General features: G+C 45.4%; 1 protein-coding gene across 4 annotated transcripts in view; it reads left to right on the forward strand.

Moving 5' to 3' along the window:
- Window positions 1–26,757, forward strand: part of ASPNAT (aspartate N-acetyltransferase) — an 81,637-nt gene that overhangs the window by 15,879 nt on the left and 39,001 nt on the right. For all 4 annotated transcript variants that reach the window (XR_014789289.1, XM_084845043.1, XM_084845044.1 and 1 more), the window contains exon 2: window positions 23,450–23,614. Coding sequence is in view for 3 of the 4 variants with exons in the window: in XM_084845043.1 (XP_084701169.1) it covers window positions 23,450–23,614 (165 nt within the window). In the remaining variant the exon portion in view is untranslated. The remainder of the gene's footprint in view (window positions 1–23,449; window positions 23,615–26,757) is intronic.

Here is a 26,757-nt window from a genome sequence, read left to right on the forward strand (position 1 = left end):
CTTCCCTTAGAACCAAGAACTCAAGTACAACATGGTCGCTTTCCCCCAGAGTTCCTGTAACTGCTACTTTATCCACTAAGTCATCTCTGTTGGTTAGGATCAAGTCAAGGATAGCTAATCCTCTAGTTCCTTCCTCTGCTTTCTGTAGGAGGAAGTTATCCACCACATAAGTCAGGAATTTCCTGGAGGGGCCATGTTTTGCAGAATTTGTCTCCCAACAAATATCGGGGAAATTGAAGTCCCCCATTACTACTACATCATGCTTCCTTGAAACATTGGCTATTTGCTTTTCAAAAGTTTCATCCTCGTCTTCTCCGTGATTGGGTGGCCGGTAGTAGACTCCGACTACCAGGTTCCTTTTATTCTTTGCTCCATTTATTTGGATCCAGATGCTCTCGATGGGGCTACCAAGTTCATCCTCCTGTATTTCTGTGCAGAGATATTTATTTTTCACATACAGTGCAACCCCACCTCCCTTTCTGTTCCTCCTGTTCTTTTTGAACAAGTTATATCCTTCAATTGCTGTATTCCAGTCATGAGAGTCATCCCACCAAGTCTCAGTTATACCTATCAGGTCATAATTTCCCTCTTGTATTAAGAGTTCAAGTTCGTTCTGTTTGTTTCCCATACTCTGGGCATTAGTATATAGACATCGAAGACCATGTGCTTCATAGTCTGGCTTTCTTCCTACATGTGTCTGAAAACTATTATTGGGCGCTATCAGAGCTGTTCTCTCCATTACAGTGCATGCGCCTATGTCCATTGTTACCCCCAACTTTACATCTCCCTTCCCCGTAGGATTCAGTTTAAAGCCCTCCTGATGAAGTTCTTCATGCTGTGGCCAAACACTGTCTTCCCAGCCTTTGTGAGGTGCAACCCATCCCTAGCCAACAGCCCATCTTCCAGGAAGTATAGCCCGTGGTCCCAGAATCCAAATCTCTCTCGTCGGCACCACCTTCGTAGCCAGTCATTCACCTGGAGTATTTTTCATTCCCTTTCTATCCCTCTTCTAACTACTGGAAGGATGGATGAGAAAACTATCCGTTCTTGAGTTTCCTTCCCAAAGCTTCAAAGTCTGACGTGATCTCTTCGTAGCTCCGCTTGGCGGTATCATTTGTTCCCACATGGATGAGAAGAAAAGGATACCTGTCAGTGGGCTTTATGAGTGCAGGCAACCTTTCAGTCACGTCTCTAATCTGTCCTCCCGGGAGACAACATACCTGGCGAGTCCATGGGTCTTTGCAACATACTTGGGTTTCGATCCCACGCAGCAAGGAGTCTCCCACTACTACCACTCTTCTCTTCTTCTTCTTGTAGGCCTGGGTTTCATCGCCTCTGTTTGACTGACCTTTAGCCTCTTGCTCACACTCATGCAGGTTCCCCTGTGATTCTTCCTCTGCAGGCTGTCCTCCAGTCTCATCTGCAAGTACCTGGAATCGGTTCCACAGCTCCACTGCTTCCACTGGTGCAGAGTGGCGTCTAGTTCTTCTTCTCCTAACTGTCACCCTTTCCCAAGGAGTATACTCTATTCCATTTTTCTTCACCTTAGCATTTCCTACTGCCTCATCTTGCTGTTGTTCTTCAAGCTTCTGGTCTGCCCTTTGCTGCTGTAGTTCCCCCATTCTGTCCAAGAACTCTTCGTGTTCTCTTATTCCCCGGAGGGTCGACAGTCGCCGCTCCAGTCCACTTACTTTTTCCTCCAGCAGCGTGATCAACTTGCACTTGTTGCAGGTGTAGGCCATGTTGTTCTCAGGCAAGAAAACAAACATTGCACACAACTTGCAGGTCACCACCACTGGAGAGTCTTGTCCTTCCATAGCCTCTTTTCCCTTTTTGTGTCTAGCTTTGTGATTGTTCTAGACTAGCCTGTGCCTGCTCCTCTACTCAGTAGAGGTTAAAAGCAGAGTCCCACTGGTGTGAAAGTGTGTGTTACAAGACAAATAAATGGAAAAAAGTTAGTTAAAATAAAAAATAAAAATAATGTTTAAAAAAATGTTAGGGGCCTCCCCCTTGACCTCCCCCTTGACCTCCCCTGGCCAACTCCTGTTTGCTCCCCCTGCTGGCTCGCTCTGTTCGCTCGCTCTCTGGGAGCTTGCCTGCTTCTGTAGTCCCTGGACCAGCTGGAGCAGCTTGCTCTGCTCTGCTCTATTTGGTTGATAGGGATATGCAATTTAACTCTGCCCAGCCTAGGAGACAGTCTGCCTCCACTATGAGAGAATGTGATGTGGTCCCGCCTTGGCAATTCACGTGTGCCTTGGCTGTCACCTTGTCCCTTCTGATGAGCACTGCTCTATTTAACATGAGGCGCTGGGAGGAGATGAGCACCAAGCGTATTCTTCCCAGTTCCAACCAGTTGATGCTGTGTTGTGATTCCTCCTACCACTGCTTACCCCATCCAAGCCCTCCTTGGCACACTCCCAGTCCCCTGGTGGGGTTGGGATGCGTCACCATGCTAGGAGAGCATTAGGATGCCCCAGTGATTGAAGGCCTCCAGTGGAGCACTTGTCTGGATAGACAGACTCAGCCTGGGAGGCCATGTCTGACTCCAATCTCAGCTGTAGCAGGGAATCACAAAACATGCCAAGCCTGTCCTCCAAATGGCTTCTTGGCATTGTAGGTGCAAGCTGAGCTTGTCATCCTCAGTCACTCTGATTGAAAAAACAGATGGGAAATAATAAAAAAGTTAAACACACTTTACGGAAAAGGGTTGAGGAGGAAAGTAAAGATGACAAGGAAAGAACAAATAAAAAAGATAACTAGAGTGAGAAAAATGCTGGAGGCAAGAAAAAACATCTCTAGGAACCTGTTCATAGCTAGGCAGGAAACAAAATTGGAAGGGGATGGCTACTCTCCCATGTTAAGGGGCAGTTCTGAGAATCTACATGTCTCTGCCAATCAGAGTGAGAAGGAGGAGCAACCCATACAAGGATATCCTCCTCTACTACAGGAAAACCCATGAGAACCAGGTGTTCTGGGCATCTTTTGATCAGTAGGAATGATACTGTGTTTCCCTGGTCTCTGACCAACAGGAGATGATGCAGACCAGGGGCAGAAAAATGCACAATATGACAATGTCACATCATGCATAAATGGAAATACACGGGAAGGGGAAGAACAAACATGGGGAAGAAAGTTACATGGCTCTCATAAGGCCTTTGTTTGAAGCCACTGCAAAATGGAATCAACTACATGTTACCTGAGCTTCTGGGCAGCTATGTAGGCAAGGCATCAGGAAAACAGACTGTCCTCCTAAAGAACAATCTGCCAAGAGACTTCTGTTTGAATCCCCCATGGCTCTTCTGTGGTTTAGAAACTTAACCAGTCAAGATGGGCTGAAAGGGCTCTGTAGCCAATAAAGAAAATGACTGAAAAACTAGCCAATCACTGAAGAGTAGGCAAATAAGATTTTCAGAATTCATGCAGATGTAACAGGAAATTACTTAATCTTGTCTACTGACAGGAAATCAGTAGACAATATTCTGGTTCTTTTGTGAGATACAGGTTTCCTACTGAGGAAACCGATCATACACCTATACAATCAGATTGCTTAAGGCTGGAGTTTTTCACTTTAGAATTATGAAAATGCTCAGGTTAGGTTGACCAAACCTTAGAAATCCAGTGAATTTTGTCATGGCAAGTGGAGAAAAAAATTGCAGTGAATCTGACCAAACAGTTTACAGCACATTTGAATGCCTATTCTATGGCAGTGACGAGATCCTTCTCTGCTACAATTGTGTCTATGTAACTTTGTCTAGGTCAAGCCATGCTCCAACCTAGTCCTTGTCTATTTGGGATTTTAGAACCATTGGTAGTGCATACTTACAGTTTTGCTGAGTACTTGGTGGATAACATTGCATGGCTCTATTTCAATGGGTCTTCTTCTTTAGAGACAGGCTCTTTGGCAGAGGTGTTCAGAGCTTCCTTTAACCGATTATACTGGATTAGTTTCATTTCCTAGTGCTGAGAATGTGGGTCCATGTTGACTGGTTCAGGCTTGTCAAGTGAGGCTGCTAAATTCAATTATGTTCATAATTAACAAATATTTGCATGAGGGAAATGCCATTCGCTCTTAAGAAAGCAATTACTAGACCAGTTTCAATTTGCCATTCCTGGCGATGGTAGTCATGCAGGTGGTAGTCAAGCAAATTCAGGCACTTTTGGATAAAATAGGTTATCTAGATTCTTGTCCATCTGGCTTCTGGCTGGAATTTAGAACAAAAATGGCCTCGGTCACCCCTAGTAACCACCTGTACCAGGAGACCGAGATAGAAAGAGAGAATATGTCTTTCTTGATTCTCCTAGATTTCTCAGCAGCTTTCAATGCAAGTGAACCATGGTCTCCTGAACTGCTTGCATAGGTTGGGACTAGGGGGAAGTGCTTTGCAATGGTTTCTGTCTTGATAATTCCAGAAAGTAGTGCTCGGAAACTACTGCTTTTCCCCACTGGAGAGTTTCACAGTGTTCTGTCTTGTCTCCCATGCTTCGTTAACATCTATATGAAACCAGCTGGGTTTGGAGTGTATAGACATTAGTAGTATGTGGGTGGCACCCAGCTTCCTTGCTCCTTTTCCTTTGTGTCAGGTGTGTCAGGTTCCTCCATTAATGACTGCCCAAGGTCAGTAATAGACTGGATGAGAGTGAATAAGCTGCAGTTCAAACCAGACAAGATGGAGATGCTGATGGTGGGTGGGCTTGTTGATCTAGATAGGTGTGGACGATGACATACCACTGTTCTTGTTGATCTAGATTAGCAGACTTGCAGCGTTGAAGTGCTACTGGGCCCAGTTGTTGCTTTTAGATGCCTGGGTGATGGCTGTGTCAGGAATACATTCTTCCAGTTCCAGTTGGTATGCAGTTATGTTCCTTAATGAAGATGAGGGTGAAGGCTACTGTCTTGCATGTGCCAGTAATCTCTCAATGGAATGGCTGCATGTGATTCTGCCCTTGAAAACAATTCAGAAACTTCAGTTGATTCAGACTGTGGCAGTACAGCTTTTCTCTGGAGCTGACTGCAAGAGCTCCAAAATAACACCATTTTCTCTTCAGTTTCTATGTGTTACCTGTTTGTTTCTGGTTTTTTATGTTTTTTATGTTTTTTATGTTTACAGCCATATAAGGCTTGGTACTTTAGAGAGCGCCTCATCCCATATATACCCCCTGTGAATTATTTAAGATCAAGTGAAGAGGTGTTGCATACCACCATCTGTGGTAAGATTGTCTTTCACTAGAAACAGGGCTTTTTCTGTGGGGGCACCTATATTGTGGAACTCTCTCCCAAGGAAGATCTGCCATGCCCACCCACTGAAATGTTTAGGTGGTTGGTGAAAACCTTGCCTGCTAGGCTTTTCGAATGAGGTCTTTGGGTCTGGGTTTTATCCTTACTTAAGCTGCTGTTTTAGATTTGGAATTTATGTATTCATTTAAAAAACATTTATACTGTTAAGTTTTTAAAATTATTTTGTTGTAAGCTGCATTGAGGGCCCTGTGGTGGAAAACCGCCCCTTAAATAAACAGACCAGCTCTGAGGATAAGCTAAAGGCAGGTAGAATCAGTTGCTGCCACAGAGAGTGCACAGATTAATTGAGCATAGTTAGTATTACCAGGTTACAAGTTGGGGCACCACTAGCAGTACAAAGTGGGGGAAGCGGAAATGAATGGAAAATCCCCAAGAGTGCAATAATGTGAGCTTGCTGAGCTCTGAGGGCTAGATGACTAGCTTCCTGTTCCCCTTTCCTGAAACCTCAGCAGTTTAGTGTTAATGGTGCAACTGCCTTATATCACTGATTGCTGAAGGGTTGGGCTAGGGGGAAGTGTGTCTCAAAGAGTACACCCCCATAACCTAATTTCACTCCTCCTTCCAAGACGCTTGAAGCTGTTAGGTGCTCTGCCTGCTTCCCAGATTAGAGTCCTTAGAGGGATGATTAATTAAGCACTTTTTCTCCAATCCTAATTAACACCTCCTGACTCTTTTAGAATCAAAATGTTCAGAGCCCGTAAAAGCTGAAAACATCCTCAAGGGGGGGCAGCTGCTATGGGCAGGAGATGCACACCCTTCCAGAATAATGAAAGTTGTTAGCAGCTTGATGAGACCAATTTCTCCTTACCCTGTTGTCCAGCTCACCACGCCACAATAGACGCTTTCAACATTTCAAGCATACTTGCCCTTTTTTGGATTGTGGGGTGTGTTGTTGTTGTCTTAAATTACAAACATTTTTCTGCATGCCTGGACAGGCCTCTATATATGCAGAAACCACTACCTCATCTGTGGGTGGCCCTGTTTTGCTGCTCAGCTGATAGGAACAGAACCAAGTTTGCTATAGATTTAACAAAAAAGATAATTATAGGATGAGTTAAGTTGATGTGTTTATTCATAGACATTCTGAGAACTGTGACAAACGCCTATATTCTGCTGTAACTCAACAGTGCTCCCTAGGTTTTCTACATTTCAGTACCCTACTGGGAAACCTGAATAGGCCAAATATCACCCTTGGTTCTCTAACACACATTCGAAACTTAAGCTCTTCAGTACAATGGTTTGTCCAGTTGGAGCTGGTGACCTCTTTTACCATTCAAGTGTAGAGTTATTAAGAAGGTGGGTCCAGTCACTAAGTAATTTTCTGGTTTGCTGGCTAGACTACTGACATCAGAAATGGAGGGTATTGCACTAGTGGAAAAATTGCAGTCAGTCTCCATTAAGTGGCTGGCTTTTAGTGAAAGCAAATTCTCATGAGAGTTTGCTCTCACTCCCTGTCTTTCTAATAATATCGAATTAGGAGATGCTCTCCCTCAGACCATCCCCTCTGCAAGGAACTCTGTATATGCTTTGAAACCCAGAACTCTGCTCAAGTAGTTAATGTGTAACTAGCTACGTTAGACTGGTTTTATTTATTTTATTTTGAATTCTGTGTGTGATAGTTGCCTTCCCTTGTTCTTCCTTTTTTCCCTTTTCCCAAATAAAATCCTTTTTATATTTGGACAATTGGCTGTGTTGCTTTAAAAGGGAATTTCTCACTAAAACCTTTTTCATGAGCAAAGCTTCCCCTTGTATCCTTAGGATTTTCACAAGGTTTTTGTTAAGTCCTGTTCCTGGGCTTTAGGCAAGAAAATCCGAAGTGCCTTTATTTTTATTTTTTCCTAGAGCTGGGCTGAAGGAAGTGGTCATTGGAAGAAGGGCTTAGAACTCCTGAAGCAGCTCAATAGACTAAGGCAAGGATAGAGAATGTATAATCCTCCAGATGTTGTTGGACTGCAAGTTCCATCATCCCTCACCATTGGCTAAGTGTTGATGGGAGTTGCAGCCCAACAGCGGCTGGAGGACCGCACATTCTCCATCTCTGGACTAGGGTGTGTCAGCCTGACTGGTAGCAGACTATCAGTTTTGTTGGTGAGGAACCTTTGTAAATAAAGGGTCCACCGGCAGGGGAAGTTAGATTCCCCCTCCAGATCTGTAACAGCAGTATAGAATGTTCACAGGAAGTATGAGGTCACTTGGGCTAGAGGCAGAAAGAGCTTTTTGACAAGGTAGGCAGGTAAGATCTAGTTCTTACTGAAGTGCACTGTGCCGGTACACAGCGCAAGCGGGGGCCCATATGAAGAAGGGCTCCTTCATACAAAACATATATTACCACACATAGAAAATTAGCATGGCAACGAGAAGGCTAAGCTAGAGGTCTTCTCTCTGACATCTGGTCTGTTATGTGAGGGGATTTTTTATATGGTAGAGTCACATGCATTCGTAATTGCATTCTGAAGTGGTACAGCCCAGAGACATAGGTCTGTCAACTTTGTGCAGTTCAGGTTTGATGCAATGAGATTAGGCATGTTTGTTTGTTCACATGTCTTCCCCACTCATGTATAAAGCAGGGGTGGGTGCGCTCTTGTTATTGGAGTTGGTCTAGGAGAAAAATGTCTGCTGCAAAAGGATATGGAGAGGAAAGGCAGAGAGAGGGCAGACTCCAGCTTTCCTTACACATGCACCCCTTTCAGTTTTTTAAAAAGAAACGTATGGGTCTGTCCCAAATGATACCTGGCTCCACTCGCCTTGGAGGAAACATTGTCAGGATCCCCTTTGCCCCTCTGAGAACTCCAGAAGCCAAATCAAACACAGACGAGAGGCTTCAATTCCACAGCTTTAATCCACTTACTCTAATGGGTTATACAGATACAGATGCTGATTGCTAGTGACTCACAGACTACAAAGGAAAAGCCTTCAAGGAGATCAAAGGGAAGCTACAAGAGTTGGCCACCATTTGGGAAAAGGCAGCAAACTATCCTAACTTAAGGAGTGGGAGGGGAAGATCTCCCTCTCTCCCATGACACCTCTAGACACAGCTGTTGACGCCGAGCCAGTTGGGCAGACCGCCTAAGCTCTGCCCCTGCCATCTCCCTCTTGACTCTGCATCTGCACCTGGTGTCTAAGAGTTCAGGTTGTCCTTCCCCCGCCTCCCCCTGTTCGCTATGTATCACAGGGAAGTGTGAAGGGGGCCCCTCTCTGTCCAGCTGTGCCTCTGAAGACTGGGAAAGTTCCTCCCCCACATTTTGCAGCTCTTCCTCAGAATCTGAACTGCTCTGCCACTCTGTGTGCTCAGAGGCAACCCTGACATACATGCTGGCCATGGTGGTCTGTACTAGACAAGACTATAGCGATCCGGCTGTGGGGACCTCAGCATAATCCCTTTGCCATGGACAAGTCATTATTTGGTAGTAGGGTTTAATTTCACTGGAGCTTCTTAGCTCTGTAACAATGGGTGGCCTTATTAAGACAGTCCAGCCCTAAACACTTACAGATCCTCGTGGGGATTTTCCTGCTGCCATGACTGGTAGTTCTGTGAAAATCCTGGCTGACATCTGGAATGGGCAAAAACCTAGGCTAGATCCATTGGCACAATCACTCTTGAGCGCCCTCTGGTCTTAAAAGCCAGATTTGTTCCCTGAGTTTCTTGGGAGCTGGTGGTGATGAAATGGCAGGGGCACAGCTAGAGCAGTGGCAGCTGGTAAGGTCTGCAGTTGATGGAACCAATTTATTTCTTTTGCTCGTGCATAGTGTGCATCACTACAACAGTTGTAGTGGCGTATGTGTACAACACAATGTACAGTTTCTCCCCTCGAGTGGAGGAGGCCAGCTAGATTGGGAAAAGCCCCACCTCCAGGGCTGGGAAGGCAGTCTCCATCTTAGTTTTCCTGGAGGAGGTGGGCCTCCCCCAGCCTTGCCAGTTTGACTTCCTGCTTCATGGCGGGAGGCAGATGTCTCCAGGCTCTTGCATAGCGAGAGCAGAAAAGAAAAGAAAAGAAAAGAAGAGTAACAGAGAGGGAGGAGGCAACCGCTCCACCTGGCTGGGACACAGGTGGATGGCTTTCAGCAGAGCTGCAGATCCAAGACCCCCAGCTTCCTGCCCGCTGTTGCACAGGTGCCAGGGAAGCCTCCCATGCCCAGGCGTCCCACAGCTGTACCAGCGTTGCCGGGGGAGCGCCCAGCCGCAGGCTTCCTTCCCACTGCCACACAGGCACACGGGGGGAAGTGACTGGGCCCACCACCAGGGATTGATATGGTGAGTGAAGAGGTGGCCCAGAAGGGAAGCTTCGGTGGTGGCTGGCAACAAGGGCGTGGCAACAGCGCAACCACCTCCCTCCTTGTCACACCAGATAGGCACGCTGGAACCAGATGGACAGGCTGAGAGGCGTCTGGACCCCTCCAGAGTAGAAGTGAGCTTGTGGCAGAGCCACAAGAGAGGGAGAAGCAGCAGTGACGGGAGCCCAGCAAGGCCTTCCCACCCACCACCCACCCCCTGCTACTGCGGGCTGGGGCATGTGGCCTCGCCAGCCAGCCCAGAACCAAGAAAGTCAGCCCAGCAGGGCCTCTTAGAGTGATACCAAGGGAGGACAAGAAAAAGAGAATAAGAAAATGGCCTCACCCTCCAGGTTCCCCAGGCCAGCACACTCACTGGCCCAGGAGCATCCCCAGGGAATCAGAGCAGCCCATTCCCCAGCCCCGACCTGGGTCCAACAAATGGGTTAGCCAAAAGGAGCAGTCTCCCTCCTCCTCACCAGAGTCCTCAGGCTTAGCAGAGGCTCAGGAAAAGGCCATGTTGAGGGTCCTGGAGGTGGCGATCTGCCAGATTAGAGTCAAAACAGCCTCCAAGGGGCAAAGGGACCAAAAAAGGCCCCTGGCCAGGGAGAGTTCCCACAGAAGCAGATCCAGAGAGAGATCCTGCCAAAGGCAGCACAGCCGGTCACGCTCACGCTCCTCCAGGACCAGCTCCAGGGATGGTGAACGCAGAACCCGATCCAGGCACAGGCACAGGTACATGCCTAGCCCTCACCCCCACCCCCATAGGAGAGATGCGGGGGGAAGAGACTCGCAGGGCACATGCCAAGTAACCAACCCTGGGGCCCCACCCAGAGGAAATGGACCAGATCTGTTCCACCTTCAAGCCCAAAGTGTAGACCAAAGAGGCAGAGGGCGTAGGAGTGTAGGGACAGGACCCAATCCCCTTCCCCCTACTACTAGTCCAACTCCCCAGGCTCCAGATCCCCTTCCCCCAGGACCTCAAGGCCTTCAGACACTGAGGAGGGGGAGCTCCCAGAAGGGGACAAACACAGAAAGAAGCCCTCACAGTGCCTACTCTTTCACCTGGAGGCTTTCCCCAAGATGATCTCTAGTTGCCTCAACATTCTTGAGCTGGCAGACCAAGAGGAGGATCCATCGTCCACCCAGGTCCGGGCTTGGAGGGCTGGGGCAGCAGTGGCCTTCCCAGTAGCCCCTCCATCTCACCCAGCTGTATCCCTCCTGCTGAGCCCTGAAGAAATCTTACTTAAGGAATGGTCAAGGCTGGCCAAACCTAGGGCAAACCGTCACTACTAAGGCAGGTTTTACCATCTGCATGAAGACATCACATTGAAGGTGGATGACCTGGAGGCCCCACTCACCTCAAAGTCACTCTTGGCTCTGGAATATGATGAATTCGCTATGGACCAGCATGACTGATGGGCTGAATTAGCTCTTCATAGATGGTTCAAGGCCTTAGCCACGTCCCTCTGGGCAGTGACCACATCTATCATTGTCGCACGTGGCATTTACATGAGGCAAACAGCCAATTCCAGGACAGAGCCTTGGGAAAGGACGCACAGGAAATTGTACAGGAAATAGTCATGGTGGCAGCCTTCCTGGCTGATGCGTCCCTGGATTCCTTCCAACTGGGAGCAAGAGCCACAGCATCAAGTGTTGTGGCGAGGAGGAATATTTGGCTATGAAACTGGGTCGTTGATGCAAAGACAAAGTCCAGCCTGGCAAGTGTCCCATTCGTGGGCATACACCTGTTCAGTGACTCCTTCAACAAGGTCTTGGTGGAAACCAAGGACAAGAAGAAGGCCGTGCCAAACACACAAAGGAAAGAGGCAAAGCATTTCCCAGTGAAGGCCAAGCCTTTTAGGTCCTTCAGGCCCTCCTTTCCCTCCAGCTATGTGTCCAGGGAAAGCAAGCCCAGATGGCAGCAGGGCCCCAGACCCAAGCCAGGAACACAGAGAAGACAACCCTGCCAGGGAAAAAAGCCCGGTCCAGCATGACTATCCGTCTCCCCTTGTGGGAGGGCAGCTGCATGACTTCTCTGATGCTTGGAGGCGATTTTTTTCCGACCAGTGGGTTCTGGAGGTGGTGCAGGAGGGCTACTCCCTGGAATTCCAAAAGACACTTGGAGACTGATTTTTCAGGATGCACTGCCTAAGGGATCCCACCAAGCATCTGAGTGGTCTCTACTCTCCTCGCCTCCAGGAGGGCCTCTACTAACAGGACCTATGAACGAACCTGGCATGCGTTTCTCAACTGATGTCAGTCCTCAGGGAGAGACCTACTGTCCTCAAACATCACAGATATCCCAGAATTCCTTCAGGAGGGCCTATCTACGGGCCTTAAGACTAATACTCTTTGGCAGGTATGTTCTCCAGAGGGTCCTCTCATCCTAGCAGGAGGCCGGCTCACGAGGTCTGTTGGCCCACCTGGGGATGCTGCTTTTTTACATCCCTAAACTAGCTGGCCTCCCGCACTCAAGTGGAGACATGGAAATTCTTTACTCACTGGTGAATTTCTATTCTCCTCGAGTGAGGGAAGCCAGCTAGGCCCATCCTTAGGCCGGCCTCCTTCTGGATGACTTCCATTACCGACATTGCTTCCACAGCCTGAAGGTCACTCGAAGAAGTCGACAGGGTGTTGACAAGGAACAGTTACTTCTGATGAGACACAGACTCGTTGGAAGAACCTCCTCCGGGAAAACCAAGATGGAGACTGCCGTCCTGGCCCCGGAGGCAGGGCCTTTCCCAGGGTAGCTGGCCTCCTGCGCTCGAGGAGAACAGAAATTCACTGGTAAGTAAAGAATGTCGGTTTTCTTGTGTGTATGCACACTTTTGGACAAACACTGTGGGCCAAACAAAAGCCCTTCACTGGCGCTTCTCCCTGTGATGTATTTTTCAAAAGCATTAACCTGCCATCCTCTGGCAAAAGACACCTGATACAGTCACTTCTTGCCTTATTAGCACACTAGATCTGACACTTATCCCTTGTTCGTTTATGTTTTTGTAAATAAAGTTAGGCACCCTGAGGCCAAGCTATAATATACCTTTGGGAACCCCAAAAGATGAAGGATGTCCCCTTACATAAAAGGTTCTGCATGAATTTAACATATAGCCAACTTAACTCCATTTCCCAAAGTAACTTGCATTGAACTACTTTGAATGAAATTATACTAGTGAAATACTTTGAACACTTCAACATTATATAAATGCTAGTTTTATTCTCCATACTGGATAAGAATTTCAAAGGTGAAATATCTCCTACAAAATAAATATAACATAAGACACATATTTACTGGACATTCTGCTCATGCTCAAAGCCTTTCAGTATGAGCACAGTACAAGAAACAGCCTCCATATGGGGGGCTGTGTGAGGCAACAATACAACGACAATACAGAACACAACTCTCCCAGGCTCCCCAGTGCAGATTATAGGGTTGCCAACTCTGAAGTTATTTCTGGATATTTCCTTCCCTCCTCCCCCATATTTTACACAATACCAAACTATTAAAATCTCTGTAATCTCTGGGAGATTAATGCTGTTTCCTGGAGACTTCAGGCCAATCCTGCATGGGTGGCAACCCTAGTCCAGAACTGCACAAATTTATACTCTTAAGAACATTTGTGCTTTAGCCTGATCAAGATTTCACAGCTTAACCACAGAGATTTTGTGAGAATAAAAGGGCTGAGAAAATGACATGTCTGCCACTTGGAGCTTCTTGGAGGGAAGGGACACACATGTGAACATAATTCCCTGAAGGGAGGGAGGGGGCAGTGGCCAGGCCTACCTTTTTACACCAACTGGGCCTGTTAGAGCAGGGATGGGGAGCAAGTAAATCTCCAGATGTTTATCAGCTCCTAGCATTCCTGACAGTTGGCCAAGCTGGCAGGGTCTTCTGGGAGTTGAAGTCCAAAACATCTGGAGATCTACTTTCTGCTCACTCCTGTGTTATAGGAACCGGGACTCTGGCAAAGGGAGGGGGAAGCTGCCCTTTTCCCCCTAATACCGCAATTCGTTCCAACATGGCCCTGCCCTAAGAGAGAAAAGTCAGCCACTTGGAAAGTGGTGTCCAAGAGGTATCAGAGGGGCTGGCCCTACTCAGGATTCGCTGGATTTATGTGATTGGCGGAAAATTGCCTTACAACTTCTGGCAGCCATGGCGGAAAGCATTGATAATTCCCTGGGAAGAGGGACCCCAAAACGGAACCAGTAATTGGGCCCTCCCTGCACTGAGAAGACTGGAGCCAGGGCTCCTTGACATGTGAGTCTCTAGGCTGCAGGCCCTTCCCCCTTGCCCTGACAGCGTCAGAGAGGCCTGGATGAAAAGCCAGCTTGAAACTAGAGACGCAGACATGGGAGAAAAGCAGTGGGATGGGACAACCCAAAGAAAACCAGGATTAATTAGTCAGTGACTTCGCCTAATGTTTTAACTTCTGTAAACCACCCAGAGAGCTTCGGCTATGGAATGGTATAGAAATGTAAATAATAATAATAATAGGTCACACAGACATCCCCTTTATGGATCACTGCCTTGTTGTGGCGAAGGGGCTTGCGTAACTCAGTGAAGCCATAAGCTATGCCGTGCAGGGCCACCCAAGATGGACAGGTCATGGTGGAGAGTTCTGACAAAATGTGGTCCACTGGAGAAGGAAACCCACTCCAGTATTCTTGCCAAGAAAACCCCATGGAACGTATCACAAGGCTAAAAGATATGACGCCGGAAGATGAGACCCTCAGGTCGTAAGGTGTCCAATATACTACTGGGGAAGAGCAGAGGGTATTTCCAAGTAGCGCCAGAAAGAATGAAGCAGCTGGGCCAAAGCCGAAAGGACACTCAGCTGTGGATGTGTCTGGTGGTGAAAAGAAAATCCGATGCTGTAAAGAACAATATTGTTTAGGAACCTGGAATGTCAGATCAATGAATCAAGGTAAGCTGGAGGTGGTCAAACATGAGATGGCAAGATTGAACATCGACATCTTGGGAATCAGCGAACTAAAATGGACAGGCATGGGCGAATTTAATTCAGGTGACCATCATATCTACTATTGTGGGCAAGAACCCTTAGAAGAAATGGAGTAGCACTCATAGTCAACAAAAGGGTGAGAAAAGCAGTACTGGGGTACAATCTCAAAAACGATAGAATGATCTCAGTACGAATCCAAGGCAAACCATTCACTACCACGGTAATTCAAGTCTATGCCCCAACCACTGATGCCAAAGAAGCTGAGGTTGATCGATTCTATGAAGACCTACAACACCTTCTAGAACTAACACCAAAAAAAGATGTCCTCTTCATCATAGGGGATTGGAATGCTAAAGTAGGAAGTCAAGAAATCACCGGGATAACAGGCAGGCATGGCCTTGGTGTACAAAATGAAGCAGAACAAAGGCTAATATAGTTTTGCCAAGAGAACATGCTGATCATAGCAAACACTCTTTTCCAACAGCACAAGAGACGACTCTACACATGTACATCACCAGATGGTCAACATCGAAATCAGATTGATTATGTCCTTTGCAGCCAAAGATGGAGAAGCTCCATACAGTCAGTAAAAACAAGACCTGGAGCTGACTGTGGCTCAGATCATGAGCTGCTTCTTGCAAAATTTCGGCTTAAATTGAAGAACGTAGGGAAAACCACTAAACCATTCAGGTATGACCTAAATCATATCCCTTATGAATATACAGTGGAGGTGAGGAATAGATTTCAGGGATTAGACCTGATAGACAAGAGTGCCTGAGGAACTATGGATGGAGGTCCGTAACATTGTTCAGGAGGCAGCAACTCAATTCATCCCAAAGAAAAAGAAATGCAAGAAAGCCAAGTGGCTGTCTGATGAGGCTTTACAAGTAGCTGAGGAAAGAAGGGAAGCGAAAAGCAAGGGAGAAAGGGGAAGATATACCCAACTGAATGCAGATTTCCAGAGAATAGCAAGGAGAGACAAGAAGGCCTTCTTAAATGAACAATGCAAAGAAATCGAGGAAAACAACAGAATGGGAAAGACTAGAGATCTCTTCAAGAAAATTGGAGATCTCAAGGGAATGTTTTGTGCAAAGACGGGCATGATAAAGGACAAAGAAGGCAGGGACCTAACAGAAGCAGATGAGATTAAGAAGAGGTGGAAATAATACACAGAAGAACTATACAGGAAAGATCTTAATGTCCCTGATAGCCATGATAGTGCGGTCACTGAACTTGAGCCGGACATCCTCGAGAGTGAAGTCAAGTGGGCCTTAGGAAGCATTAGTAACAACAAAGCTAGCGGAGATGACAGTATTCCAGCTGAGCTATTTAAAATCCTAAAAGATGATGCTGTTAAAGTGCTGCATTCAATATGCCAACAAATTTGGAACACTCAACAATGGCCGCAAGACTGGAAAAGGTCGGTTTACATTCCAATTCCAAAGAAGGGCAATGCCAAAGAGTGTTCAAACTACCGCACAATTGCGCTCTTTTCACATGCCAGCAAGGTGATGCTCAAAATCCTACAAGCTAGGCTTCAGCAGTATGCGAACCGAGAACTACCGGAAGTACAAGCTGGGTTTTGAAGAGGCAGAGGAACTAGAGATCAAATCGCCAACATTCGCTGGATCATGGAGAAAGCAAGAGAATTCCAGAAAAACGTCTATTTCTGCTTCATTGACTACGCCAAAGCCTTTGATTGTGTGGATCACAACAAACTGTGGCAAATTCTGAAAGAGATGGGAGTACCAGACCACCTTACCTGTCTCCTGAGAAACCTGTAAGAGGGTCAAGAAGCAACAGTAAGAACCAGACATGGAACAACTGAGTGGTTCAAAATTGGGAAAGGAGTACGACAAGGCTGCATATTGTCACCCTGCTTATTTAACTTATATGCAGAGTACATCATGAGAAATGCCAGGTTGGATGAATCAGAGGTCGGAATTAAGATTGCCGGGAGAATTATCAACAACCTCCGATATGCAGACGATACCACCCTAATGGCAGAAAGCGAAGAGGATCTAAAGAGCCTCTTGTTGAGGGTGAAAGAGGAGAGTGCAAAAGCTGGTTTGAAACTCAACATTAAGAAAACTAAGATTATGGCATCTGGCTCCATCACTTCCTGGCATATAGAAGGGGAAGAAATGGAAGCAGTGACAGATTTTACTTTCTTGGGCTCCAAGATCACCGCAGACGGTGACTGTAGCCATGAAATTAAAAGACGCTTGCTCCTTGGGGGGAAAGCTATGGCAAACCTAGACAGCATAGTAAGAAGCAGAGACATCACCTTGCTGACAAAGGTCCGTCTAATCAAAGCTATGGTTTTCCCAGTAGTAATGTATGGCTGTGAGAGCTGGACTATAAGGAAGGCTGAGCGCCGAAGAATTGATGCTTTCGAACTGTGGTGCTGGAGAAGACTCTTACGAGTCCCCTGGACTGCAAGGAGGTCAAATCAGTCAATCCTAAAGGAAATCAACCCTGAGTGCTCATTGGAAGGACAGATACTGAAGCTGAAGCTCAAATATTTTGGCCACCTAATGTGAAGAGAAAACTCCCTGGAAAAGACCCTGATGCTGGGAAAGACTGAAGGCAAAAGGAGAAGGGGACGGCAGAGGATGAGATGGCTAGATAGCATCACCGATGCAATGAATATGAACTTGAGCACGCTCCGGGAGAGAGCGGAGGACAGGAAGGCCTGGCATGCTATGGTCCATGGGGTCACGAAGAGTCGGATACGACTGAACGACTGAACAACAACAACACACAGACATATTTAACCGATTAATGCAAGTAAATACTTAAATGCATTTTTTCTTTTTCTTTCTTCTTGGGAGGGGGGGGCAAGTTTCATCTGGCCCTATGAAGCTAGACCAACAATAGAGAGAAACTTGCAATAAGTCCAAACCCAAGCCAGAGTCCATTTTAGGACCATCTCCATGGTGGCGATGATGGCAAAGGGGTCTTACTTTTCCACCACCGTTACAACCACACAGTTGGCCAGTGAAACTTTTCTGGGGAGAGCGAGGCCTTTACATCTTGACCTTTGAGGTGGAGAGGAGGAATTCTCAGTTGTCTGCTGTGACTAAGTTGCAAGACACTTTGCAAACAAAGTCACTCACATCCATTCCAACATGGACTCTACATTGATTACAGTGGCAGGCAATATACCTTTGGTGACTGCTTGTCCTGTTGTTATTAGGGTGGCCAGTATCTTACTTTACAGAGAACAGCCCTGTATTTGAAGGACTGTCAGAGGTCAGCCCTCTATTTAAAGACATCCTCATTTGAAGAGCTGTCCAGTCCAAATCCAATTTATAGATAAAGAAACATAAGAAGGGAGAGCAGATAAAGAACCATAAGAAGGGAGAGCAGAGGCCTTGAGGTTGCCCATCAACGGTTTGCCCCTGGACAGCAGACACAGGGCACCTGGTCAGTTTTCACCACTATGGGAGATGTATTGCATTTCTATTTACATTATAGGCATTATTTCTAAATTTGCATCTATACACGTGAATTAGCATATGCAAATTCCATGGCAAATCTGTATCCTCTTTTGTCCTCTTTTTTGGTAATACATTTCCTCTTTTTTGTCAGTGCCTAATTATTATAGTTTTCAATTTGTTCAATCTGAAGATGGGGGCAGAATTTTCCAAGGTGTGCAGTTATCTGTTTGACACTTGCCCATTGTAGCTGTTGAAAGCAGTCAGGAAGGGGGCTGTGTGGGTTATGAATATTTGAATATTGTAAATGTTGCCTTGGGAGAGGGGAAATACCACTTGTTTAAAGGAAAAAGTGGTAAGACTTTTGTTGAAAACAAAGCATCTCTTGACCCACTGTACTGGAAAATTACAAGCCAGTCTCCTATATTTCATTTCTAGGCAAGGTGCTTGAGCAAGTGGTAGCAATCCAACTCCAGACATATCTGGATGACATTGATTATCTATATCTGTTTTAATCTGGTTTATGCCCCAGTTTGGGGACTGCCTTGTTCATCCTAATGGCTGCTTTATGCTGGGAATTGGACTGGGGAAATATGGTTTTGCTGGATCTCTCAGCAGCTTTTGATACCATTGAACATGCAATCCTTCTGGATCACCTGACTGGGATGAAACTCGAGGGCACCATTTTACAGTGGTTCCGTCTTTTCTGGAAGATAGATTCCAGAAGGTGGAACTGGGTGACTTCTGCTTGACACCATGGCCTTTGGCTTATGGAGTCCCCCATGGCTCCATCTTGTTCCTCATGCTCTTCATCATTTAAATGAAACTTGTGAAGGAAGATTGTCCAGGGTTTCAGAGTTTGGTGTCACCAGTATACAAATGACACCGAACTCCATCTCTCCATCCCATCATATAGTGGAAGTCTTGAATTGGTGTTTGAGAGCAGTGACGGGCTGGTTGTGGACTAAGAAATTGAAACTTAATCCAGACAAGGCAGAAGTCGTCTCAGTGACCCAGCAATAGGGACATAGTGACTGAGTTCGCACAATTGCAGGGGTAAAAGAAGCCACGGTGGCTTCTCCTCCCACCCCGTGCGTACGCTGTTTTTTCCATAATTACGCAGCACGTGGTGCGGCAGGGGTGGCTTCATACCCACCCTCCAACCCATGACGTGCAGTAGAGGTTGTAGGGTGGGTACAAAGCCACCCCCGCCATGCACCGGGTTCAAACAACATGCTAACCTGTGCTGCAGCACATGAAATTATGCTGAAAAACCTGCGTATGCGCAGGAGCGGGAGGAGAAGCCACGATAGCTTCTTTTACCCCCGCGATCATGTGAACTTGACCAGTCTGTTTGAGATGAAGTTCCACTCTTCTTGAAAGAAGGTTAACAGTTTTCTGTATCTGACTTTATTCCTGGTAGCATCTGTGATCAGAAATGGTTTTGTGTAGCTTTGGGTAGGACAACATTCATGCCCATTTTGTGGGGGGCAGAGTTTGCCAGTATTACATATGTCTTAGGTACATTGAGGTTGGACTACTGTAACATGCTCTGTGTAGGGCTGCCTTTGAAAACTGCCCAGAAACTACAATTAGTAGAAAGTGAAGCAGCTCAGCTATTGACTGGGGTCAGTTTTTGGCGCATATAACTCCTCTTTTACATGAAGTGCACTGGCTGCAGGTCCATTTCCAAGGGCAATTCAAAGTTTAAAAGCCTGGGACTACCATATTGAAAGGACTATCTCCTCCCATACAATCCTGCCCATCCATTGAGGTCATCTGGAAAGGCTGCAGTTCAGTTGGTGGGAACATAGGGAAGGGCCTTCTCAGTTGCAGCGCCCAGCCTTTGGACTTCCCGATGCCAGAGAGCCCATGCTTGTCGGTATTCAGTCATTGCCTGAATACTTGTTTCAAGAGGTTCTTGTGTGACTGTTAATTCCGCTGATTCTCTCTCTTGTTGCTTTCTGTTTTGTAGTTGCTGCTCTGCCTGCCCAGTGGTGCAGCTAGGGCTGGACCTTGGGGCCAAAGTCCAGCCCCCACCCCTAAATGGGAGCAGCAAGTGATGGGGAAGGCATGCCAGAGCCCTCCAGGGCTGCTGCAGCATCCTTCCTTCTTATTTTTAAGAAAGATTTTATAACCAGGCAATGGATGGCTGGGCAAGTACATGATTACAGATAGCCAGCACCCCAGAAGACAGGAATAAAATTCATAATGACTTTGATCGAATAGAAAACTGGGCTGAAACTAACGGAGTGGAATTCGACAGAGACAAATGCAAAGCTCTGCAATTAAGCAAAAACAAAGCCAACAAAACCAAGTGCACAGGTCTAGAATGTGAGATTCCTGGCTGGGCAGTAGTACATGTGAAAAGTCAGTCACTAGCAGTGTGATGCAGCAGCAAAAAAGAAAAGACTACTGTGATATTTAGGGTTCATTAATAGAACTATGGTTTCAAAGTCACAAGAAATAATAGTTCCACTTTATTCTACACTAGTCAGGCCTCATCTGGAGTACTGTGTCTGGTTCTGGGTGCCAAACTTCAAAATGGATGTAGACAAATTGGAACAGGTTCAGAGGAGGGTAATGAAGATGGGCAAGGAAAAAAGTCCTGTAGGGAAAGGTTGAAGAACCTGGATACGTTTAGTCTGAAAAAGAGAAGAATGAGGGGGAACATGATAGCACTTTTTACATACCAGAAATGGTATCACATAGAAGAGGTCAAAGAGTTGGAAGGGACTTCAAAGGTCATGTAGTAAAACTTCTTAAATCAGGGGGAGATGTTCTCTGCTGATGCCACAAAGGGCAGGGATAGATCTAAAGCAGGGACAGGCAACATTGTGGGACCGTAGGCACATCTGGCAATTTTAGAAACTGTCCTGGGCACCACTACAAAATGGCTGCCCTGGGAGGCATGACAAAGGACAAGTAATCTACCCAAAAGACTGAGTATAGGGCAAAGGTTGAGTCTGAGCCCCAACACACTCAGCAAATATTTCAACCGATAGTTTTCAGAACCATCAGAAACCCATTTCCCAGCAGCCAATAAGAAAACGTGTTAATTGTTGTTGTTTTTAACTGTGAGGGATAATGCACTTTGGCAGGTGCCAAGAAAGGTGTCCAGGGGTACATGCACACACCTCATTCTACCCCTGATCTAATGGGTCCAAGTTACAGGAGGGTAGCTTTCAACTGAACATTAAGTGAAATGTCTTAATGGTAAGAGCAGCTTTCAGTGGGTCAGCTAGGTAATTTTATACCCTGGACTTACAGAGTCCCCTTTAGACACCCATGCATGTTACTTTAGTTGGGAAGCACACAACTGACATGTGTCTCATCCCTCCCCATTCCATGCGTTACAACTGCTTCTACGTTTCTGACATTTATTTATTTATTTATTTGTACCCCGCCTTTCTACTAAAAAAATGGCGCTCAAGGCAGCTTACAGAAACAATTAAAATTGATTAAAACAATAAAATACATTAAAATACAATAAAAACATAACAATTACAGAAACAAACTGTGACAAACAGCACCCAACCCAACAGACCTGCTAACAGGCTAAAGGCCTTCCTAAATAAAAATTGTCTTTGCCTGCTGGCAGAAGGACAACAGAGAGGGAGCAAACCTAGCCTCCCTTGGGAGGGAGTTCCACAGCCTGGGAGCAGCCACCAAAAAGGCCCTTTCTCAGGTGGCCACCAAACGGACCTCTGAAAGTGGTGGTGTCAAAAGAAGGGCCTCTCCAGAAGACCTAAAATCGGGCAGGCTCATATGGTATAAGGTAGTATCAGGTAGCCTGCTCCCAAGCCATTTTAGAGCGAACAAGCAAAAACTTGTTGCCCATGCTGATAAAAAAGAAATACTCTTGAGCATGTGCACTTTTATATTTTAAACCTGCTTAAATCATAGCACCATCATGACTATAGGAATAAAATGGAGTTTGCTTCCCTGATGCTGAACACGTTTTCTTGGGAATAGGCACCATTTTCTTGTAGAAAAGGATAATATGTTTAAGAAAGAAACAAAGGTAGTGAAAATTGTTCATACACTAATCAATGTTAGCAACCCAAAGAACTGCTCATGATATGCTGACAACCACTCATCTATTTCAAGAGTTCAGCTCTCTTCCATAGGTTGTGGGGGCATCTTGTGGTCTCACAAACCTACTAGGGATAATCTCCTGAAAAACATTAATCACAACTCTGAAATTGCCAAGTTTGCCTAATATTGTATTTGCAGTTGGCATCCATTAATTGTTACTAATGAACTTATGGACTGGAAAATTTTCTGTGAAACAAATTAAGCACTGGAAAATTTTCTGCCCCACATCACTGCCCATCATATCCAGTGTAGCCCTTAAGACTAGACCTTAGTGGGCAGAGGGAAGCAAAAGGTCTAGACATGGAGAGATCATGTACCTCTAAGAACTGAGCAGAGGTGAAAGCCCTGCCACTGCTCCTGTCATAGCATCACCGTGATCTGGCAACCATTAGGAGGCGGTAAGGACCAACAAACTGTGGTAGAACAAACAAGGGTTGAATTTTGTGAATTAATTTAAGCTAAGTAGCCAGTCCTTTTAGTCCATAAAGTTAACTGTGTTGTGTTTCCACTGTGAGCTGGAAAGGCTGGTTTCTTTTCCTCATGGTTCTGTCATGGATAACTGACAGATCTGTAACGGGTTGCAGTTGATAGAGAAGTCTCTTTTCTGAGCATATTCATGTTTTTTATTTCAGAATATAGCCACTTCCTCATCCTCCTTTACTGACTCTTACCTATAATTGCTGGCCTAGGGATGGACAAATCTGCCAATTCTGGTTTCTCTTCGTTTTTTATCTTTCCAGACTTAAGTTTGGTTCATCTTGAACATTGACAATTTCTCCAGTCTTAAGTTTGGTTTGTCTCAAACTTTGGAATTTTGTTTTTTTAAGTTCGCATGAACATCTATGTTTGTGCACATTTCTCCTAATGCTTGCATTTTTGCATGCTTTCTTGCCTAATGTACACATTTTTGCAAGCAATTTTCCTAATATAATGTATTTTTGAAAGTTATGTTCCCTAATATAGATATTTTTGGAGGCATTTTTTAATTGGAGGACTTCACCGCAAAATCCAGAGAACTGCACATTTTGAAGGATAACGGAGTTTTGGTTCACATAAGTGGTTTGAAAGTGAGAAATTAGGGAGAACTAATTTCTTCCCCATCCCTACCTCCAATGGATTTCTAATAGCTCACTAAATAAGACATCTGGACAGGATCTGAATTTTTAAAACTAAATGAAGAGTCTTAAATGAATAAAGCAGCACATTTTTATTTTTAAAAGACCTGTTTTATTAACAGAAGGGATGTATAAATGAATATGAAATTGTATTGCATGAACAACTCTTTTGCTGTATAATATCTGTGACTTACGGGTTTGTGTTCCAAAATCAACACTAAATTCTCTTTTCTGACAGGTATCGTTTATTTCTCTTCCTTATCTCCATAGTAATATGCTTTGTTGTGACCAAGTCCTTGCTGCTGACCTGCTGTTTACCCATCTTTCTAATGGGTATGAGGTACTACTTCAGTAGAAAAGTTATCCTCAACTATCTCGAGTGCGCACTGAATACGGACATGTCTGATATTGAACAATATTACATGAAATCACCAGGTGAGTAATAAGTCCACAGAGGGATTGATCACCAAACCCTGCTTGTGAAATACAATAATTAAACATCTCTCCTTGTGTCATAATGACTGAAGAGTCATGCTAAGAATGCAGCTCATGTAAACGAATAAGAAAAGCCATTATCTTTAAATGGAAATCAAACAATGGATATGTTCCTTCTGTTTTTTGTTTTGGTACTTGGGCTCACATGGAAGCGACAGAATTTGGAAGCCACAGTAGTGTCCATGGATTTTATTTTCATTGTATTAAGCAGATAATACTACAGGCAGTTCAGTTTTACAGAACTTCAGTTTCTCTCTTTGTTCAGATGATTTGGATGCCTCATAATTAACAGCAGCACAGACAGCCTTAAAGAGAGGGAGAAACTCTCGGGACAGAAATGTATAAAAACCCACTCTACTTGAGGTTTAGAGACTCTGGTATTTTAGTTATTTTGCATGTAGCTATATTCCAGTGGGCACACATTTAGAAGGCACATGAATCGGGCACATGTGGTATATATGGATAAATATTCCATACTATTTTTAAATGAATTCTTCTGCTGTAATACAGACAGACTGGTACAATCGGTATGCAGCTGTCATTTACTGAGTGAGTAATGTATGTGTGTGTGTATGGAGAGAGAGAGAGAGAGAGAGAGAGATTTAACAACTTGCCAGAATAGGAATTGCTGAGTGCTTGGTTTTTTAAAAACTTGTCCCTGCTTCAGAGTGCAGAATTCTTTAAAATCTGTCTGTACAATCTATATACACATGTATACTAATATATACTTTATTGTATTGTATTTGTTAAGCATAATGAGTCTTCCAAGTAATTCTCAGTATACTTTTGTGTATGTAGGATCTCTTCTATGCAAATGTGTTCTCCATCTGCTTGAAATCTAGTAATATTGCCCAAGTGAATTATTTATCGGAATGCAAGATATTAATATTTAAATCTATTTAAACTGTGACCAACTATAAAAACATATTTAGCCTTTCACCCTGGGAAAAGCATATACCATCATGTATAAAGTATTGCATGTTCACTACTAGTAAATGTTTTCAGAACTTTCAGACCCTGTTTTATGGGAAACCCTTGCCAGCCTTAACTATGATCACCACAGAGAACTCTGAATTGCTCAGCTGCACTTCAGGAAGAACAAGGGGATTTGCTCTAAGGAGGGAATGCCTGTTCCTGCAGCTGGCTCTGTTGACTATGGTTCATGTCTCCACCAGTCTGTACTGAAAAAGTGGCTTGCTTTGACTGCAGAAATCTATGATCTCAGGGACCATAGGATTTTTCAGATCTCCTCCTCTGAGAGCAGAAAGAGAGGTCCACTTTTGAAGGGGGAGATCTGAGCTTAGGTGCCCCCTCCAGTCCTGCAAACCTTTGCAACCCTTACTTCTCTGATATAAGAGCTCCAAAATCAGTAGAGGCAAAAAGGATAAGGATTGAGGATGTTTCATGGGTGTGCAGGGAACCGAAAATGGGGGTGGGGGTGAGAACTATGCTGGTGTAATTTATTTCCTTCCCACTGCCTTCAGTGGGAGAGAATTAGTTAAAGAAAGAAAAAACATCCAGAAAAGGGGAAAAAAACCCAGCCAATCCTCCCTCCATGGCAGGGCTTTGGATTTTTCAGAGGCTCCAATGTCCGAGAAACCAGCCCCAACTGATAGGATTGTAACCATGCATGAGTACATTGGATACAGTCCTGAAAACAAAACAAAGCCACACATACATAGTTCCCCCCTTCTGCACAGTTTGTACATCTGTGCTTGAAGTGCCAATAATTAATCTCCAGTAGTGGGGATAGTCGATGTGTTTATTTTAATATCGTGTGGGTCTGTGTGAAATCTCTTGCTTTTGAGGAATTGAAAGTCTACTGAAGTATCCTGGAGGTGTGCTTGTGAGAGTTCAGTGTTAACCACACTTGCTCAAGAAATTTGTCTTTAATGCGTGTTTGAAACGACTTCCATGTTCAAGGAATAAGACCCTCTGGAAGAACAGATGATTGGGGGAATTGGTCTGGTGCTAGTGGAATCTCTTCCCTCTGCAGCCCCTGGCTCTGTTCATGCCAGAAACAGACTGTTGTTAGTTCTGTAGAGCTGGTCCAGAAATTAATATGTTTGCTGAATTAACTGGGATCCACAAATTATGTCTGGGCAGTGGTGGCTGGTGCCCATTGGGACTAGTGGGGTAGAGCCAAGGGGTCACCAGAGGCAGAACATTCTTTTGAATCCCCAACAGCCCATACCACAGAAAAAGGAAACTGAGGAACATGAACTTTAAGATCATGAGAGCAAAGTGGGGGGGGGGGTCCACAAAGCCATGCAAAAGCTTTGGACCCAAATTCTCCTGTTCCATTGCACAGAGAATCAAGTGACTTTAAGATCATGTCTGCAAAAAATGGAGGGGGCAGAATCTACCCAGCCACACCACCTCATCATCATCATCTCTAGAGGGGTAGCCATGTTAGTCTGCGGCAGTGAAAACAACAAAGAGTCTCGTGGCACCTTAAATGCTGACAAATTTATTCTGGCATAAGGTTTCATGGACACTCTCTGATTACATCTGAAGAAGTGGACAGTGTCCACGAAGGCTTGTGCCAGAATACATTTTAGTCTTTAAGGTGCCGCAAGACTCTTTCTTGTTAATAATAATAATAATAATTGTAGCAAAACCTACAGTGGTTTCTGAGTTGTGGTTGAACTGAACACACAAAAGCTGGGAGATAATTTTTTCAACTACAATGCCAGCCCCCTTTCAAACCCCAACGTGCCTTGGGCAAAGGGACTGGTACATGTGTGGCAAGCGATGAAGGGCAGGAGCCCCTTGGGATGCACACGTGAGTGCTGGACCACAGGGCTCTGGGGCCTATCAGTCAACAGCCGGAGTGCTCGGACCTGTGAGATATTACGCTTGCCAAGTCCGAGTTGCCCCCTCATTTCATGTTGATTAAGCATCTCTAGGTGTCTGCTTCTGTAGCCTTCTCTGTACCTGAAGATCAAGCTGCCTATAGTCCTGTAGCAGTGAAACGGTTGTCAACCTGAGTGCTGGCAGCAGAGAGGATGTTGGGATACAGGGAGAGAGCCAGCGACCAGCAGTACAGGTTTGGCCCCCACTGGGCTGCACCACCACTGCAG

This window comes from Heloderma suspectum, chromosome 3 (genome assembly GCF_057233095.1).
Source record: "Heloderma suspectum isolate Gila_16-S chromosome 3, 16-S_ref, whole genome shotgun sequence".
Classification (NCBI taxonomy): domain Eukaryota; kingdom Metazoa; phylum Chordata; class Lepidosauria; order Squamata; family Helodermatidae; genus Heloderma; species Heloderma suspectum.